Below are 21727 nucleotides of genomic sequence, written 5' to 3' on the forward strand. Positions count from 1 at the left end.
GGATTGTTTGAACAAAAAGCACTGGGTTATTGTAGGATATTATTTGTTTCCAACTTATATACACCTAATATAATTTTGAAGTCAGAAAAAAGCACAACTGCACGACAGAATTGATTAAATTATATTTAATAAACTCCTTAGCTGGAATAATTTCAAATGCGGAAGCATAAAACAATTATTAATACGGGACTCAATTCGTTTCAAAAAGTTGATTTTTAATAAAACATAATTTCCCTGTATTTCTGGTGTGCAGCAATATACGGAGATTGAGGCTTGGGTGGGGTGAAGGCCGTGGGGAGAGTTTGAACGTCACACCGTTTCATCCTGTTTGCTTGAGAAAAAGTCTTTCACTCCATCTCCTCAGGTGCACCACCAGAAGCTGCACAAAATGCAAACCACCGGGCATTCAGCAAGAAGAACCCGCCATACTTGTGACGTATATTAACTTCTGGCGCAGAATCTTATAGAAAACGACTCGAATTTATATCTACGACTCAGTGAGGACAAATAACAAGCCTGTGTTTGAAGTGTGTGTGTGTATGTGAGTGCTCGCGCAGTCTCACTGCCGACGAATTACATTACCGCACAGACTCACCTTTCAGCGCTTATTGGAGTGTCTTTAAGGACATGAGGTGAGTTTATTATTTAATGTGAATATTTTGAGCGCTTTGTGGTGAATTACACGCAGGCTCGTGAGAGCTGAGCGCGTATGTTCAAGATGGCGACGCAGTTTTGAATGCAAAGGTGCAACATTCAGCTAACGGATGTTTCCCTTAAACTCTCCCCCGGCTCATTTTACACTATATATTGATTTAGGTGATCTCTTATGAGGTTGATTTACATCTCTGTCTACCTGAGAAATTAAGATTTTGTTTGTGGTTTCCGGTTAACGTTAAATGTTGTTCCTCGGATTAACTAATATTAGCTTGCTGGCTAACGCCATTAGTGTGAGTTCATACCACAGCCAGGAGTTTATTGCTGAAAATCATCATTGAAGTCTGCTCCGTAATATAACTTACACACATGAGCTTTAAACATTAAATGTTTTATCCTTTTCTTGCATGTAAAAAGGCAGAGTAGTGTCTAAAATCATGCTTGAAACGAGAATAACAAGTGCTGAATGTGAAACCCACTGTATTCAGTAGGCTATGTCAGTTTCGCTGCCTGGAAATTGCATAAAGTTTGGACTTGTGCACCTATATACGCTTCACAACTGATGACAGTTCTTTGCAACAGTCTGTTGAAGTTATCAACCTTAAAGATAATACATACTTTAATGACATACACGTTTACCAGAGACATTCAAATGTAACGGTTACTCATAAATATTGCATTGACTTGCTTGGGACAAATAAACAGTCTATTAGACAGGATTTTCCTTTATCTCATTTATATTTCATATTACACATACGTATGTGTGTGTACATACAGTGTATGTATGCATATATTTGACTATAGTGCTGAGATTAAAAAAAAAAAAAAAACTATTTGAAAGAGACTCTATATATATATATATATATATATATATATATATATATATATACACACACACACACACACACACACACACACACACACACACAGTACTGTGCAAAAGTCTTAGGCATGTTAATATCCCCCCAAAATGGTTTTAAGTGAGTTATTTATATCTTTTGCTGTAGTGTGTCAGTAGGAAATATCAGTTTACATTTCCAAACATTCTTTTTGCCATTAATTGTAATAATCCAGTGAGATTTCTGTATGCACAAGGAATCTGACAACAGCCGGTATGATCTGATCTCACCATCATCGAGTCCGTCTGTGATTACATGAAGAAACAGAAAAAAATAAAATCACAAATTGAATTTATTTATGATTTAACTTATATTAACTAATTCAAATCAATATATGGTGTAACGACCCTTTGCGTTTAAAACGGCTTTTGTCCAGGTCACTTGCGCATAGTTTTTCAGATAGCTTTGCAGGAAGGTTTCTTCAAGCATCTTGGAGATGTTCCCGCAGTTCTTCTGGATTTAGTCTGTCTCAGTTTTTTCTGTTTCTTCATGTAATCACAGACGGACTCGATGATGGTGAGATCAGATCATCCTGGCTGTTGTCAGACTCCTTGTGCATACAGAAATCTCACTGGATTATTACAATTAATGGCAAAAAGAATGTTTGGAAATGTAAACTGATATTTCCTACTGACACACTACAGCAAAAGATATAAATAACTGACTTAAAACCATTTTGGGGGATATTAACATGCCTAAGATTTTTGCACAGTACTGTATGTATATATGATGTGTTTGTGTATATATAGCCTAATGTGCCTTTATGTGCCTTTCCCCCTTTTAGTGTAGGATGCACCCCTGTAAATTCAATGTGCATAACATCTAAATGAGTTTGTGCTCACAGGTTCATAATAGGACTTGAATATTGAAGGGGAAGTACCAGCAGTTCCAGCATGAGATTTAGTGTTTTAGTCACTTGCAACATTTTGTTATTGGTGGCGTGTGTCAACTTCTAGCAAAATGTCGACTAGCACCCAGAAACCATGCATGTGAATATGTTTGCAGGAAATATTTTTCAGATCTGTTAATTAGGGTGCAGAGTACATGCACTGGCATAAAGGCAGAAGTTCACAGTGAGCATGTTCATAACTGCAGAAGGTAAGGTAAGAAAAGTAGTTGGCATTCACACTTACAGCCCACAATTAAACAATGCTGGTGAATCCAGCATATCTCTCTCTCTCTCTCTCTCTCTATCTCTCTCTCTCTCTCTCTCTCTCTGTCTTTCTCTGTCTTTCTCTTTCTTTCTCTTTCTCTTTCTCTCTCTCTATCTCTGTCTTTCTCTCTCTCGACCCTGCAGCAGAACCCAGCTCTGTTTGCGGCTCCACTTGCAACTTAATTAGGCTTGCCATCAGGAGAGATACAATGTGCCTGTAAAGAGTGCCAGGCCTGCAACAACCCCCCCCCCCCCCCCGGCCCCGGCCCCGACAGTGGAGTGAAACACAGGACATGTAACTGTTGTGCTGCCGTGTCTGTGGCCAAGCGTGGCACGGTAATGCTAGTGAGCGAGCAAGCACCGGAAAATACTTAGAGGCAAGCTGCCACGTTGACTGTAAGTTTTGGAGGGGTTTTGTTCCCATTGTGCCATTAAAATTAGAGAGATATATTGATATGTTTTTTTATAACTGATAGCAATTATTGGCATGTTTATGTGCCCGATAACTGATATACAGAACTGATTTATTACTGATAAATTAACTATTAACTGATTCTATATTTATTGTTTAATTTCTGTTTTTGACAATTATAACAACAGTAATGAGCTGAACAAACTGTTTTATTTAACACTTTTTAAATACTGCAATTTCTGCAGTTTCACTCCCTTCTTGCATGCAAAACAAAACACTTCTACATCAATAAATGGTCTGAAAGAGTGCAAAAAAAAAAAAGTGATAAGGTAAACAAACACTTAATGAATATAGCATGTACAAATTAAAAAAAAATGCATGGAACATTCTAAACCACCTAAATAATAAAAAAAACATTACTTTAGTGTATCTTAATAATCCCAGTTGCATCTTTTTATTTATAACAACAGGATTAATATTAACAACATCAGTGTTTTTCTCTCTCCAGATAAGTAATACCAAATATGTTATTTACAGTAATGCTATAGATTGTTGTTTTGTTTGAGAATCAAATAAATAAGCTTAACAAATATTAATTTTACAATGAAGAATTTATTTTAAGTTTTTAGGCTATTAAAAACAGGGCTTATGCAAAACAACATTCATATTAGGATACTCTGGCTTATTAAAGAGCCTACAAGACTTAATGTCAAACTGAACACAATTACAACCCATACGTGTAATTAAACTTTGTCCAATATGTGACTGAGGACAAAAACAAATAGAAACACTGCAAAAATGAACAAAATTAGTAGTCTGATAAAAAAAAAAATGATCAGGGATATTATTCAGCTAGTGCTGAGTATTTTTGTGTCCTACTTAAGTATTTAAGGCATTATTCTCTTTATAAATTTGAGCTATTCTGCATTTTGGAGAGAAAGTCTATTCTATTCTATTGTTAACTTAAGACATAAACGACTGTTTATGGAGATACTCACAAATATGGGCATTTTGACACATAAGTGTGTGTATTTGACCGTTCAAGACCAGTAAGATAAGTACTCATGCGCTGTATGAGCAGCAGCTTTATGTGCGCGTGGATTCCATGTATGTGCGCTAGGGCTGCACGATTTGGGGAAAATGTCATATTGCGATAATTGAGGTCAATATTGCGATTACGATTGCTATATGCGATATAATAAACAAATGGTTTCATGAGTCAACTTGCTTGGTTCTAAAGGAAAATAAATGCACACACAGATTAGTGATAATCTGCCTAAAGACAAAAGTTCTTTAGTCAAGAGCAGTGTGTTTTTCTCTGTTCCCTTTGTTCTTTGATTAACTTTAGTGACATATATATATTTTTTTTGCATTTTAACAAGAACAAAACATAATTTACATACAAGAGTACATATAACCATACATGTCAGGGGTAAAATAAATAAATAAATAAATAACTTCAGCGACAGATATAATTAGTGGCTACTGTGCACTGTCCCTTTAAGACCAGCCGCTGTCAGAGACGCGGATCTCACACGCGCCTCATTCTTTCACGAGTCATCACAACTCTTCATGTTCATCATAAGACTACTCTTATGTTATGAAGACACTCGACAAAAAGACATTTTGGCATAATTGTGTGTGTTATTGTTCGTTCAAGCTCGAAAGAGAACTGTATTCTGTCATGCTGTTTTGTGCGCACGCACGATATTAGCGCGAGTCTTTCTGTCACAGTCGGGACATTCACAGGCAGCGCGTTCATTTTGGCATACATGTGTGTTGTTCGTTCTACCGCGAAAGAGAACTTGATACTGGCGCGCGTCTATCTGTGTGTGTGTGTGTGTGTGTGTGTCAGGAGGACATTCACAGGCAGCTCGTTCTTTTATGTCTTATCGCGCATGAATGGTTTAAAAGCATTTGCATTAATAAGTGCGCTAATTTGTTTTAATATAAAATCGCAGCATTTTGCATCATAATCGCGTAGGCTTGACATCGCGATTGCGATTGCGATACGATTAATCGTGCAGCACTAATGTGCGCTCATTGCCCGTCCCTCAGACAACCCGCACACATATTGAATGAGCACTGTTTCGCTGCTTACTGCGCGTGAGCGGTTTCAAATCACTTGTTCTTAAAGGGATACTCCACTTTTTTCGGAAATATGCTCATTTTACATCTCCCCCAGAGTTAAACAGTTGAGTTTTACCGTTTTAGAATCCATTCAGCCGAACTCCGGGTCTGACGGTACCACTTTTAGCATAGCTTAGCACAGATCATTGATTCTGATGAGTCCAGTAGCATTTCTTTCAAAATGACCAAAGAGTTTCAATATTTTTCCTATTTAAAACTTGACTCTTCTGTAGTTAAACCGTGTACTAAGATCGACGGAAAATGAAAAGTTGCGATTTTCTAAGCCTATATGGCTAGGAACTACTCTCATTCCGGCGTAATAATCAAGGAACTGTGCGGCTGTACCATGAGTGCAGCAGGCGTAATGATATGACGCAGCGCCTGAAAATAGGTCTAATAGGTTAGACAAACTTAGTCCCGGTCACGTTGGAAGAAGTTACCGAGCTGGGGACTATTTTCAGGCGCTGCGTCATATCATTACGCCTGCTGCACTCATGGTACAGCCGCACAGTTCCTTGATTATTACGCCGGAATGAGAGTAGTTCCTAGCCATATAGGCTTAGAAAATCGCAACTTTTCATTTTCCGTCGATCTTAGTACACGGTTTAACTACAGAAGAGTCAAGTTTTAAATAGGAAAAATATTGAAACTCTTTGGTCATTTTGAAAGAAATGCTACTGGACTCATCAGAATCAATGATCTGTGCTAAGCTATGCTAAAAGTGGTACCGTCAGACCCGGAGTTCGGCTGAATGGATTCTAAAACGGTAAAACTCAACTGTTTAACTCTGGGGGAGATGTAAAATGAGCTTATTTCCGAAAAAAGTGGAGTATCCCTTTAAATCACAAGGCTTAAAAACGCATTGTTTCTTGAGACCGCATGATCATATGACTCTGGTGCTAAAGTCTGACATCATCAATTGGCAATCGGTTCGTGAGATCGGCCTATTTTAGTGACTCCCGATCGAGTCATAGAATGTGATTATCAGCTGATACTGATCTCCAGAGCAGATCAATCGGAGCATCCCTATGAAATTGCCTAGCTGCTGACAGAGCGCTTTATCTGTGCGTTTACACAGAACGTCTCTCGCAAAGATAATTAATTTCCACAGAGCTGTAATTATTTAGCTAATAATTATAATATAACTAATAAAAGTTATATTGTAGAAGTTAATATAATTTAAAGAGTTTCAAGTTTTAATTTAAGGGAGTGTTTTCCTTTTTCATGTTTTCCTTTTTCTTTAGTGTGTTATGTAGCTGTTCATATCTCAATGTTTCCCACAAAAATATTTATTCTATCTAAAAGAGAAGGCAGATCCAGACCTAGCTAAAACACCTCGAACGAATTCTACCTCACCGACCTACGTCACTAGGTGGAAATATTCGCATAATGCCGCCCAAATCCATATGCAAAGAAAGAAGGTGTGGCTTCAGTTATCAGTAGTGTTGTTGCCACCATGTTGTGAGACACTGTGTGTTTCTATGCAAAAGCAGCACTTTATTTGGCCTTCCGAAGGTGGACGCAGTTAGGAATCAGTGGTTGATTTATTTACAACGCTGTTCCAGAACAGTACAACTCAAATGTTCGTTGCCTTAATGGCTGTTATGTTAAATAAAGTTATCAAGTTATTTTACCTTTTGAAGTTTGAACACCTTGACTCATCTCCCATCAGATGCAGTGCTTTAAGGTTTAAGGCATTGTTTGTAGAGAGATGATCAAGGACTCCAGATCTGTATGAGGCACATAGATGCCAGGGAGTGTGTTAAAGTTGCCATGAAATGGAAATCTATTTTCTGAATGCATCTTAATGGTCTTATTGTGAAGAATTCATCCATGCATGTTATTATTAGGAATGCACAAAAAAGTCCCCTTCTGAAAATTTTCGGTTTCGGGCCAAAATGGTTGTGAATGCTCGAAATCATTGACTGAAATAGTCACGTTTAATTAGCGCTTCTCCGAATGGCACATTTTGACTTCAGCGTCTATTTTGTGCACATAACAGATAAACTACAACAGTTAAACGTGACTGCTGTGTGGACTGTTTGACATAATCGATTTCTCTATTTTAATACTGAAATGGATTCTTAAAGCCCCCCTGTGGTGAAAATCAAGTTTTTAATGTTCATATGGTTTAAGACCAACAATGTGCAAATTTATAAGTTAACACCATTGCTGCGTATTTTCTCCTTAGGACTGCAGTGAGCCAAATACGGTCTCATAAACACGCTTTGAAATCACTGGTGTTTCTGGCGTAATAAAATGCGGCATATACCCGACGTATCTTTTTTTCCCTCTCAAAACCCAATTTTATATGTGTACTATGAAGGTAACGTTTTACAGTATCTTGAAAAATTACTTGCATTACTTTTTAAACCGTTTAACTGATGTTTATTATTATTATTAGTAGTAGTAGTAGTATTAATCAGTCTAAATTCTTACTGTCGCTTAACGATTAACCAGTTAATCTGGAGCATCCCTAATGGCGACTTTAAAGGGATAGTTCACCCTATCCCTGTCGTTCTAAATCTGTATGACTTTCTTCTGTGGAACACAAGATGCTTCTAAGATCTTAGGAGTCCAAACAACATAGACCCAACTGAAAGTCAGGTTAGTAACAACATGAGGGTGAATAAATGATGATTTCATTGTTATTTTTTTGGGTGAACTGTCCCTTTAAGATTGGCTAGCACAGAGAAACATCCTCTGGGAGAGGTTGTCATTTCATTCTGACATGGGTTGATCCTCCTCTGCCCAAAAGTAATCTTGACCATCAGAACTGTCAGATCATTGTTAAAGTTAAGATTTAACAATAAGCTTCCCCAGCACAAATGGATGTAGAGCTTTCAGTTAGACTTTTGCATATTTCCTTGACAGATCAAATCATGTCCAGAGTGGTGGTTTAGTTAATCTTTATATATTAATATTTCTCTATTGTGGGGTTGATGGGGCCAAATGACATCAGTGTGGCAGATGTTTCTGACAAATCCTGGATTTTGCAGGATGTGGGAGTGTTATGCTCGCTGTCTGCTCTTTTGTGCTGAATATTTAACTTTTACAGTGTTTCATTGTCAGGTTTAATTTATAAGTGAGGTGTCAATGTTTGATATGTTTTATGAATGCTACCTGTTTAACGTTTTTGTGGATTGCTTTTGAAATAGCCTGAGACATATTTTGGGGGTAAGTGATGACAAAAGGTTGAATTTATGGCATGAATGGATGCAAGAAGATGGAGGGGCAGGTTGAACCTGATGAAAGAGAAACAAAAGGTATAAAAGTGAAGTGTGGACATATCAAACAATAGGTCTCCTCCTGATTAGGCTGTATTTTTGTTCAGGCTCTGACAGATAAGCTTTATGAAGTGTGTATGGAAAATCCAATCCGCACACACTCTGAGCTGAGGAGCACTCAGCCAGCTCCAGTCATGGAGATTCCTGCTGACTGATTTGGGTATGCAAACAGACTCTCGTGTTGATACGTGGGACAGAGCTTATTAGTGTGTACTGAAGTGTGACCTGTGATCTGAAAGCCAAATAAATGCCCTTGACCTTTTGACCTGATATGAAAATGTATTAACAGAATATTTCAGGGTTATACAAAAAGCTTTCTTCCTAATATTTAAGTAAAATGGTAATGCATGCACCTGCATGGAACAGTCTAGCATATGCTGATGATGATAATGCATTGATTTGAATGGAGGAATAGAAGTGTTTGTGGGGTCACTGGAATAGCCCAACTATTACTTGGTTTACAGTTTGTCTATGATAATGGAAAGATTGTGGACTTTGCTACAGTAAACCACTGAACCCTTCAGTAGCATCTGTTGTTGCATTTTGCTGTACGTGTCATGTGTCAGGAGAGATGGATGCTGTCCAGCCACAGATAGCAAGGGCTTTGAGCCTAAGGTCAACAGGTGTGCTTTCACAAGACAGTAAGACAGTAAGAGTCCACAAATACTGTGCACATGTCCATGTCACCCTTACATTATTATCATTGCATTATTCTACCTTTCTGTTTAAACAGAAAATCATTTATGTGCCGCACTGTGCATTTTTACATGTATTAATAATACATGACCTCTTGCGTACCAGTGCTTTGGCGTCAAGTCACCTTTATTTTTATGGTGCTTTAAACAATAGTTTTTTTCCTTTACAATAACAAACAGGAAAGTAACAGAATTAATGATGCAAACTTCATCAAATATAAGACAAATTTTCCTGTAAAGCAGCTGTAGAAATATCTTATTATTATTGTTATTATTTGTGTTTATTGGGATAGGGACAGATGCATTATACATAGATAAATGCCAGCCATCTAATGCAAGTTTCATAGTTAAGGGTGTAATGACACACTCACCATGTCTCGATACGATATGAAACTATCGTGATACTTTAAGCCAAATTAAAGAAGATGGTTATATTATTATTATTAGGGATGCACTGATATGAACATTTTGGCTGATACCGATAATTCTTTATTTTTAAAAGCCGATAACGATATATATTGGCCGATAAATCTAAATCCAAATTTTATATTATTTTTTTGAGAGCCTGATTACAAAAGCAAAAGTCTCGCCATTAAAAGCCATGTCCCAAGCACTTCAACATAAATCGTGATGTGTAGTAATCGTATAGTGAACTGTGAACCAGTGTAAGATTCGTTAACTTTGAGTTCAAAATTAAGAGCTTCAGCCCATATTCAGTGTGCAAATTGAAAAAGGAAAAAGTACTTGATCATCAAGTACTTGACTTGTACCTGAACTTTAAAGGGGACTCAGCTCTCTTTTTAGTTGTGATATAGTGTCTCAGTCTACATTACACTACATAATAATAATAATAATAATAATATATTTTTCATATGACAGTAATAGCCATATATGGTAAAATAAACGAAACTGTTCTTTGCTCTAATTTCTATACATGCAAGAGATAAACCTGTGAGCTTTTACAAGTTTACAAACATGTCTCTAGGGGTGGGCGATCTTCCTAAAATTTCTTTAAAAAATCTTATAACAAACAATAACGATCTGAATCACGATCTTCCCAATTTTGAGGTGTACTATCGAGAATATCCAGACTGTAGCAAGCCTATGGACTTATCTGTTTTCACAATTTATAACAATTATTGCAATAAACAATCAGTTTTCAAAATAGTGGTCGTTGACTGATATTGTTTTTTTTTTCCATTGCCGATATCCTAAAGAGCAGGCCAATACAAAGCCTATATATTTTAATTATTTTAAATTTATTTTTTTATTATTTTTTTATCTCTAAATTAAACACTTACTTTAGATTGTAACTTCTAGATTCTGTAATCGTTTTACAGTATTTTTCTGAATGTTGCCATCAACGGGCAACCAGGTGAGACACAGGGCCCACGACTGATCTAAATTATCCAGATATAAATTTATTGCCCATTCTCAATAGGAAAGTGCCCAAACAACATCGCTCTGCAACATTGCTCAAAAAGTTGCCCTGTGTATCATCACCTTAAAGGAACACACCGACTTTTTTGGACTTAAAGCTTATTCACCGTGTCCCCCAGAGTTAGAAAAGTCCATACATACCCTTTTCATCTCCGTGCGTGCCTTAACTCTGTCTGACACACCCACCGCTAGCCTAGCTTAGCACAAAGACAGGAGGTAAACGGCTCCAGCTAGCATACTGCTCCCAATAAGTGACAAAATAACGGCAACATCTTCCTATTTACATATTGTGAATTGTATAGTCACAGCGTGTACAAATAACAAGGTCACATGAGACACAGCCATCTTCTAACCGTATACATACTGGGAACTATATTCTCAGAAGGCAAAGCACTGCTACTTGGGCGGAGTGATTTGCTCGCAGCACCTGAGAAGCCCTGTGGTGAGGGAGTAAATCACTCCGCAGAAGTAGCAGTGCTTCGCCTTCTGAGAATATAGTGAATAAAGTATTAGTGGTGTTTGCCTTTTTGTTACTAATAATATAAAAGCAAACGCTATGATATTCTTTTGTATACAGTTTACTTTCTTTGTTCAAGACAACTTGTTAAACCGAGACCATAACTAATGAAGACTGAGAATGTGAGCGCTGTGTGCTCAGAGGCGTCCAAATAAAAGTCTGGCTATTATGAGGACATAGAAGATCACAATCTCTACGATTCACTTGAAAAGTAGATCATGGACGTCTTCAAGATCGTTCACGATATAAAATCATCAGATCGCCCACCCCTACATGTCTCATTACAAATCTAGTGAAGTGCTGTAATCGTCAACTATGCAAATGTTGCAGTCTCTTACTCCAGTGGTTCCCAACCTTTTATTGTCTGAGACCCCCTTTTTCCCAAGAAAGGCCCCCCTAGGGCCCCCCTTCACATTTAATGATATTATCGCTCTTGTTGGCTAGCAGCAAGGATGACAAAATATGTTGTTTTCAAGCAAACGGTAGGCTATGTTTATTATTATAACCAGATATGTTTATGCACAAATAATAGCCTATAGCCTAATATTGAAAATACAATAACAAAAACATCAGTGGGCCATTTGTAATTTAAAAACGTAAGCCTAAGAGTAGCCTAGCCTATAAATTGGCCCTATTTGAATCGCAATAAAAAATATCAGTATTCACACTGGTGTGTAGGTTAAAAAAAAGAATGAATATATAGGCTATTACAAAATTACTGCTGTCTGGAACCTCAATACTTGCATGTTATTTGTGAGGCTTTATCAATAAGTGTGAGGATCTGCTGGTTGTGAGTAATTTGGTAAATGCGTGGAGAGATCTTTAACAGGGTAAGACATCTTTATCATCCTCATGGGTCAGTCTGGCCCATATGTATTTGGTTTTTAAGGCTGTCATGGTTAAAATCCCATTTTTGGTCAGCCAGGCCAGGTAATGGATAAAATTAGCTAATGTAATATGATCGTTCTCCTTAAAGCATGCATTCCTTTTTTTTTTTTTTTGCGCTAAAGCGATCGTTAACCCCTTAAACCCTGAGGCCATTTTTGGAGTTGTTTTGTCTGAGTGACACACAAAAAAGTAAAGACTCATAACTTCAAAACTATAACAAGGAGAGTCAAAAGGTAGGTATCGTTTGATAGAACTCTTTTCAAATTTTTTGAAAATATAAATTACATTACATTTGGATATTCTCCTGCCGAGAAACTGCTGATAAATACACAAAAAAAAACATAATTTTTATTATGATTTTGCATATCTCTCTTGTTTGACATGCAATAACTTGGGAAGGAAATATGGTAGCAGATTAATTCTTTTTTGGGGAAGTACCCCTAAATGTGAGCTGCATCTGAATCAAATTTTGTGGTGATCGCATAAAGTACTCAAACGTTACAGCATTTGGAACAAAGGTAGCCTTTTTGTTTAGTCCTCGCACATTTGAAAAACAATAAAAAAAATGAGTTTTCTGAGTGACATACACAAAACTACAGACTCATAACTTCAAAACTATAGCAAGGAGAGTCAAAAGGTAGGTATCGTTTGAAAGAACACTTTTCAAATTTTTTGAAAATATAAATTACATTACATTTGGACATTCTGCTGCCGAGAAACTGCTGATAAAAGACAAAAAATATATATTTTTTTTATAATGATAATGCATATCTTTCTTGTTTGACATGGTATAACTCAGGAAGGAAATAAGGTAGGAGGAAAATTCTTTTTTGGGGAAGTCCCTCTACATATGAGCTGCATCTGGATAAAATTTTGTGGTGATTGGATAAAGTAATCAAAAGTTACAGCAAGAAAAAAAAAAGATAGCCTTTTTGTTGAGACCTTGACGCCCCCTCATGGGCATTTTTGATAGTGTTTCACCATGAAGAATATCTTATCATAAAAGCAATAGATAAAGTTAATTTTGGGCTCATTTTAATTGTATTAATATGCTGTAAAAAATGAAGTGCCATTTTCAATGATTTTTTTAATGTTTCATGAGATGTATGATGTTTTTGACACATTGCAGTACATAGTACAAAAAAGTATTTTATAGATTATGATTTCTTTTTTATATTTATCAGCAAATAACTCAGCAATACTTAGGAGTTTTTCAAATTGGCTACATTCACTGTAAAGTTCAGACTCTAAGGTTTCAAATGACACCAATTTTGTTTGAATCAAGGCAATATTTTTGAAAAATATGATAATGAATATTTTCGCAGCTAGGTGGCGCCATGGGTGGCGCACGCGGTCGGTACACTCCGGTTTAGAGAGACTAGACAGCACTTGTTCAGAGTTGATTGAAGTGGTTGGATTCTTTAAAAAGCTGAGATTCTAAGCTTTAAGATGATACATATTTTTTGTTATTCCACATTTGAAAACGAGCGCGGACGGTTCCGGGAAAATTGGAAAACACTTTGCTCCCCAGAAGGATGAGAGACTTGTTTTTTTAGCCAAGTATGCATCACTTCGTGAGGAATATCTCGTGATCAAAGCAATGGATTATGTTGTGTTTGGGCTCTTTGTAATCGTGAGAATCTGCTGTCAATAAAGATGTTCGATTTTTTACAATCCATGCATGTTTTATTGAGTTATGAGCTGAAACGTCACATCAAAACAACATAGCATCACTGCTATTGCTACTTCATAGGTGCGCCTCTGGTATTTTTTTGTGTCAGAACGCCATAAGGAATATCTTTAGATCTGAGTGATGGATTATGGTGTGTTTGGGCTCTTTTTAATCTTAACAATCTGCTGTAAATAATGATGTGCCATTTTCCACAATTGATGCATGCTTCATTGAGTTATGAGTTAGAACGCGACATAAGTGCTACATCTATAATAAAGATCTATGTGCGCATTTGTGGCTTCATGTGTTACAACTCCACGAGGAATAACTTTAGATATGAGTGATGGATTATGCTGAGTTTGGGCTCTTTTTAATCGTGAGAGTCTGCTGAAAATAATGATGTGCATTTTTCTACGATATGTGCATGCTTCATGAAGTTATAAGTGAAAACCAAACGCGAGTGCTTCATGAGTATATATTTGGCTAGGTGCGTCTTTGGTATTTTCTGTGTTAGAACGCCATGAAGAATATCTTTAGATATGATTGATAAGTTTGGGCTCTTCTTAATCGTGAGCTCCTGCTGTAAATAACGATGTGTCATTTTTCATGATCGATGTATGTTTCATGAAGATACGAGTAAAAAGGCCAAGTCTAAGCTACCTCGCTTGGCTACGTGCGTTTGTGTATTTTTTGTGTATTAGAACTCCATGAGGAGTATCTTTAGTTCTGAGTGATGGATTACGTTGAGTTTGGACTCATTTTAATTGTAAGCATCTGCTGTAAATAATGGTGTGTCATTTTCCACAATCGGAGCATGTTTCATGAAGTTACAAGCGGAAATGTGTCTAAAATTCAGCATCCATATATGGTTTACCCATGGGTCTCTTGAGGGGCTTATTTTACAAAAACCTTGCTCAAGTTTAGTAAAAGCCTGAAACAATTATGCTTGTTGTATTCTACTCATTGAGACCTTTCAAATGACATATGACACATGACTATCTGAGCAGTATGATGTTTTTGACACATATCAGTACATAATAATTTCCTCTTCCTCATAAATTATGTATAAAAAAAAAATCATTTTATCAGCAAATAACTCAGCACTACTTTGGAGATAATCATAATGGCTACATTCATTGTAAAGTTTAGACTCTAAGCTTTCAAATGATGCCTATTTTGTGTTGATCAATGCAGTAGTTTTGAAAAATATGACAATTAATTTTTTCCATAGCTAGGTGGCGCCCTCCGGCGGTATAATCCGTTCTAAAGGAATAACTCAGCACCTTTTAGGAGTTGAATAAAATGTATAGGTGCATTGAAAAGCTGAGATTCTAAGCTTTAAAATGATACCTATTTTGTATTATATCATTCAGTGGTTGCTTAGTAATTTGATTATGAATTTTTTTCATGGGGGGGCGTCCCGCCGGCGGGACGCTTAGGGTTTAAGGGGTTAATAAACATGCGTTTGTTAACAGAATAATGCGTCTTTTGGAGCCGGAATTACTTCTCTGTGTTTGGCTATGAGAGTCACGCAGGTCAAGTACCACTACTCCGCAGCGGCGGCGATCCGAACCAGTGTTAAATAGTCCCAATATAAACACTTATTATAGGTGTACCATAGTGATTCAGAATAAGACAAAAACACGGTTTGGAAGATGGATTCATGATGAAGTCGCTCATTATATACATTTTGTACATTTTTAACATAGAAAAAGTTACGGACGAAGTTACTCGCCGAGACCCCCTTGTGGGCCGCGACCCCCCTGTTGGGAACCACTGTCTTACTCTACCTCGACTTAGGAAGCTGAATTTTTAGGACAGCCAGTTACTTTGGAGGAACTTAAAGGGGTGTTACAAGGTGCTAAGAAAGACAAAGCGAAGTGCCAGGCTTAGACAGGATCCCGGCAGAATTATTTCTTAAATATTTTGATCTACTCGGCCCTGTTTTCCTGACAGCCATCCACGCGGCAGTAGAGGTTGGGGCCTTTCACCCACTGATGAATACGGCACTTATGTCACTGATACCCAAAAAAGGGAAAGATCATTCGGATTGTGCAAACTACAGACCCATTAGTTTGCTAAACACTGATATAAAAATGTATGCCAGAATTCTGGCCTTGCGACTACGGCGGTATCTGAATTCATTAGTCCACCCTGACCAGTCTGGCTTTATGCCAAAAAGATTAGCGGCGGATAACATTCGGAGACTACTGCACGTCATTCACGAATCCCAGGTTGTCCCACTGCAGCTGCGGGTTCTTTCGTTGGACGCAGAGAAGGCGTTTGACAGGCTGGAGTGGGACTACCTCTGGTCTGTTTTGGATGTGTATGGCTTTGGCAAAGGCTTAGTAAACATAAGAGTTTTTTATATAGAAACCCCACAGCCTCTGTTATGACTAATGGAGTACATTCTCTATCCTTTAATTTACAACGAGGCACAAGACAAGGGTGCCCTTTATCCCCAATGCTATTTGCAATGTCACTCGAGCCCCTAGCCCAACTGATAAGACAGGAAAATGTCTGTTCAATTTCATTTAACTCTTACAAACAACATATATCACTATATGCAGATGATATGTTACTGTTTATTTTGTATCTTCAAGTTTCATTTCCCCAGATACTGAAGGTATTTGAAAAGTTCAGTATGATCTCTGGGTACAAAATGAATTGGGATAAATCCTCTTTGCTTCCACTTAATAGTATGGCTAAGAAAGTTAGACTTCCATGCAATATTTCCATTCAAACTTCAATAAGTTACTTAGGCATTGTTGTTCATTCTTTCCTCCATGGTATACCCGATGCCAACTATCTACAAATTCTAACTAGGGTTGAACAAGATCTCCAAAAATGGACCTCGTTGCCACTATCATTACGTGCCAGAATAGCGAGTGTTAAAATGAATGTTTTGCCACAAATCAATTTTCTCAGTTCCGTGATTCTGTTACATGCACCACAATTTTTTTTGGCACAAACTCAGTTCTAAAATTGGTTAATTCATCTGGAATGGCAAGCAACCGAGATTGAAATTTGAAACACTGCAGCGTGCAAAACATTATGGAGGATTAGCGCTTCCGAATTGTATCATAAGGTCTCTCAAATAAAATTGAGTTTGGGTAGTTGAATTCATTCGTGTTTTCATGTTCTCATTCTGGCATGTTTATTGTCAAAAATGTAAATATAATAATAAAAAAAAAACAATGCAAATGTGAAAATAATGTGTAACTGATGCCCGCTACGTTCCCAAATGCATGTTTAACTCAGCACATGCACAGATGAAGTTCACTGTATTAATTCACTGTGAACTCAGACGCAGAGCTGATCGTGTGAGCGAAGTGCACACTTCTCTTTGCGCAGTGCAGCCAGACAGTCTTTTGCAATTTGACAAAGACACAAGGCTTTATCGAGCTTTCAGTGTTGGTGTTTTTTTTTTTTACAGCAATGGCGGAAAACACGACATTAAAGACCTTTTATGTTATCGTGAGAAGTTTAATATATTTTTGGGCCGCCAGAGTCTAGTTAATGAATGGGAAGCACTGAAATCTATTTGAGGTGGTCAACGTTGATAATGTGGCAGCTGCCACAAATATTAGCCTGGGTGCCAGCCCGAACCCCGCCCACAACATTTTTTGGTCGGGAAGTTCGGTCTGGACTCGCTCCGTTGAGTAGCTATTATGCCCGAACAAAAATTGTTCGGACCAATCAAATTGTCAGGGCGGGCTTTATACGATGATGGACAGATGAGCAACGGTAACGTAATCATCCACGTCACCAAAGAGCGCTTGATTTGAATTAGTTTACAACAAAGACGACTGCTGCTGGAGAATTGAGATTTCACGAGTTCACATTTACAAATAAGTCAGATAGAATAAATGCGTATATAAGATTTCACACAAATAAGTCGATAGAATAAATGCGTATATGACGTGCTGTCCGAGGAGAGGGCTGTGGGCTCGGTAGCCATGCTCCCCCGTATTCCTGGTTGTGAGAGAACAAGACAAGAGTGAGGATTCGGGGTGGTGGAGGGATGCTGAAAAACTGTCAAGGAGTGTTAGGTAAGTTTACAGAGTGAATATGCTTCCTCATGCTGATAGATAGGGTAACGTTAGACATGGTATTGTTTGATGACAAGTTGATATTGGATTGATTATTTGTACGTGCTCCTCCCGAACTTTGTTTATGAAACATCATGTGTAGATTCCGCCATCGCGTCTGTTATAGAAGATATCGACAGCGCATTCATTTTAAAAGAGGAACAGAGAGCCGCGACATTTTGTTGGTTGAAAATATGAATGAAGAACATGCGTCATTTACTCCGTTGCTCTGATTGGTTGTAGGTCTATCCAATTGAGTGCAGAGTTTTTTTTTTTCCTGGTTCGGTTGAGACACGCCCCATAATCAAATCTCTATGGAGAAGTATCAGACTCACATTCTGACTAGAATCTGAGTATGATGACATCAGGCTACACAAATATATCAATGTATGGGAAACACTGAGGTTTATAATATTATTTGAATATTTAACTTTAATTCACAAGAGTGTGTTCAATATATTAGTTACTATTGAAATTTGTTGTGCTATAGCAACCCTCTACACACACCTTGGCAAAAGTTTACTCGCCAGACAGATATATTTGAAATATGATTCCACCAAATCAGCTTAAATTTGTAAAATGGCACATCTTTTTAAATATCTGGACGTACACTTAACATCAGTCAGTCAAGCATTATATTATGATAATTAAGCAATATTTAATGATAGAACTTAAGTAATTAGAACTAAAACTTGGTAACCATGTATGAATGCATATTTGTCATTTTAACTGAACATAGGACTGGTGGTGGTGTTTAAGATATTGTTGGTCATTCAGTGTTTCTGTAAAAAAATAGATAATAGTAATAATTATTATTAGAAGATAATACTACTACTACTGATTCTACTACTAATAAAAACAATATACATACAATGCACTAAGGATTGATGAGCTGCTGGGTTCATGGATATTAATTAGCCTCTAACACACACTGGCGAGTAAAATTTGAGAATTTATTAGCCAATGTCTAATGATAGACATTATTTAGTCGCCCAGAGTGAAGATTTAGTCGCATATGCAAGTGATTTACTCGCAATGAAGAGGGTTGTATAGAGAATCATGAAATTTCACCAATTTTGGTCTTGACTACTGAAATTTTGGTATGTTGACAAACCATCTCTAGATGGTGTACATAAATGGAGGTGATCATAGATTTACTTCACTGCAGGCTCCTTGTGTTGTATAGAATGTGAAGGGTTTTTAAGCCTTAAAATGTTACAAAAAAACTGCAGATAGGCAGAGTCATGGAGCATTGAGTCATTCTTGAAGAGACAGATGCCACATACTGCAGTCAATTTCTTTGATGCGCTTTGTGTAGACATATTGACATCATTGGAAATCTCATGGGCTTGATTAGATTTGAAATATCTTTTGTTGGTTTTAAGAAGCCAGCACTTTTTTTGGAAAATCAAGCAGAACATTTGCTTAGCAATCCTGTAAAACAAAGCATGTTTCATCAATAGGTCGCACATTGTGATCTGAGACCATGAAAAACTTTTTGTACCCAAGACTCCTTCAGAATTTGTCTCTTGAAATGTTCTTATATATTTTTTCCCTTCTCTCTCTCTTCCTCAGGTGGTTTGGCAGCACGATCATGCCGTCGTTGAGGCCTTGATTGAGTAGCAGTGCTCCAGGCCCCTTCTGAGCCTCCGGCACCCCACCAGGCAGCCGCAGCATGTCCAGTTCAGGATTTCCCCCCAGCCAGGGGTCCTTCAGCAGCGAGCAGAGCCGTTACCCACCACACTCAGTGCAGTACACCTTCAGCTCCACACGCCACCCAACGGTCAGTACCACAGACACCTTCACCTACACCGCACGATACACTACCAACAAACTACATAACACGAATGGTGCTAAAGTAGAATTGTAACAGTAACTTTCCTTTCCCTGAGTCACTTCTACTTTGGACTTAACTTGTTAGTTTTGTGTGTTCACTGCAGATCCTGAACCACAAGACTAATAATAGCACCACCTTTTCTCTCAGAGCAGGCCTGATATACTGCTGCAAACAGCTAAAATTACAAATACTTAGTTTAAAGGGATAGTTCACCCAAAAATGCCCTGGCTCTTCCAAGCCTGATAATGGGTGTGAATGGCTGTTTGACTTTAGAAGTCCATTAAAGCACATCTATTCATGATTAAAGTGCTCGAAACGGCTCTGCGGGGGGTTAATAAAGGCCTCTGAAGTGAAGCGATGCGTTCGTGTAAGAAAAATATCCATATTTAAAACTTTATCAACTAAAAAAACTAGCTTCCGGCAGACGGCCGTATGCATCAATTTACACCAAAAGAGTAACACCTGAACTTGCCGCACAACGTAATGACGAACGCGGTTGCCCAGTCCTGTTTGTTTGAACCGCAAGAGGTTGCTCTCATTACGAGTCAATTGCCGTCATTACGTTGTGCGTCAAGTTCAAGTGTTACTCTTTTGGCGTAAATTAATGCGTACGACTGTCTGCCGGATGCTAGTTATTTTAGTCAATAATATATTTTTCTTACACGAACGCTTCGCTTCAGAAGACCTTTATTAACCCCCGCAGAGCTGTTTCGAGCATTTTAATCATGAATAGATGCGCTTTAATGGACTTCTAAAGTCAAACAGCCATCCACTCCCATTATCAGGCTTGGAAGAGCCAGGACATTTTTTTTTATATAACTCCGATTGTATTCGTCTGAAAGAAGAATGTCATATACACATAGGATGGCTTCAGGGTGAGTAAATCATGGGCTAATTTTCATTTTTGGGTGAACGAGAAAGGTGTTTTGTAAACTTTATAAACAGGAAACAGGTTTGATGGGGTTTATACAGCCTCTGTTTATCCCTAAATGTCAATACCAGTAGGACATTAATACCAACAACCCATGTTAGTTAGACATGTACTTGCAGGGCTCAACGCTAAGATTTTTTTTTTCTACTGGTCCAGTTGGGTCAGGTCGGCCAGTGGTTTAAATTTTTACTTGCCCTGCAAAAATTTCTACTGTTTACCTCCTTCCTCCTAAAAGCCAGACCTAACCCACTTAATTGTTCACCTCTGTATAATGAGTGCTGTGTCATGGGGTGTTCACACATACAGCAGTTTTATTGCTAGAGAGTGCCGTGGATGTATTATTGGTTGTAGTGGGCGTTTCTACTGCTGGATGATATCACGTTATTGATTGGCTGCGTAACTGCCCATAGCTTTTTGAAATCTTACCACAAATAGTATGTGTTGCTGGTGTCATGGACAATTCAGTCCACCTGATAAGCTGAGTTTGTCTTGGACCCCACAGAATAGCTGTTTGTAATGTCTGATCAGACAAAAATATTACTTAATATATTATAAAATTAATTGTAATATAATTAAACATTTGTGTTGAATGTAGGCTATATGTAGAATAAAGGCTACGTGAGCAGTTAGCTTGTAAAACCTAAAGGCTCGAATGCACTACACCCCGACTTCCGATCTGGAAGAGTCAACGCTAATTGCAAAAAGTCAGAGCCAGTCTGCAGATTGTGGGCAGTGGAGTTTGATTTTTAATCAGGTACTGAATAGAGTAGCCATTAAAGGTGACATATCATGAAAATCTGACTACTTCTGTGTTTAAAGGGTTAGGTCACCTAAAAATGAAAATTCTGTCAGTAATTACTCACCCTCATGTTGTTCCAACCCCGTAAGACTTTCGTTCATCCTCGGAACACAAATTAAGATATGTGTGATGAAATCTGAGAGCTGGATCACTCCTCCATAGGCTGCTATGGGATCGAAACTCGCAAACCCCGAAAGTTGGTAAAGACGTATAACCCATAAGTTTATCAAACGACGAGAATACTTTTTGTGTGCAAAAAACAACTTTATTAAACGACTTTATAACTTTTAACGACTTTATTCAACTGTTCATTTTCGTCTGT

The 21727-nt window shown here is 37.7% G+C and overlaps 1 protein-coding gene across 18 annotated transcripts in view; it reads left to right on the forward strand.

The window, feature by feature from the left end:
* The first annotated feature begins 268 nt into the window (after positions 1-268).
* The window catches only part of ncor1 (nuclear receptor corepressor 1), a 126068-nt gene continuing 104609 nt past the window's right edge, over positions 269-21727 (forward strand). For 17 of the 18 annotated variants that reach the window (XM_084414955.1, XM_084414958.1, XM_084414971.1 and 14 more), the window contains exons 1-2: positions 269-632; positions 19414-19621. In XM_084414955.1, coding sequence (XP_084271081.1) covers positions 19514-19621 — 108 coding nt within the window. In that variant the 5' untranslated portion in view covers positions 269-632; positions 19414-19513. Of the gene's footprint in view, positions 633-17782; positions 17800-19413; positions 19622-21727 lie in introns of those variants that run through there. The other variant, XM_084414966.1, reaches the window with a different exon arrangement.

The sequence above is a fragment of the Rutilus rutilus genome (assembly GCF_951802725.1).
Source record: "Rutilus rutilus genome assembly, chromosome: 7".
NCBI classification, from domain to species: Eukaryota; Metazoa; Chordata; class Actinopteri; order Cypriniformes; family Leuciscidae; genus Rutilus; species Rutilus rutilus.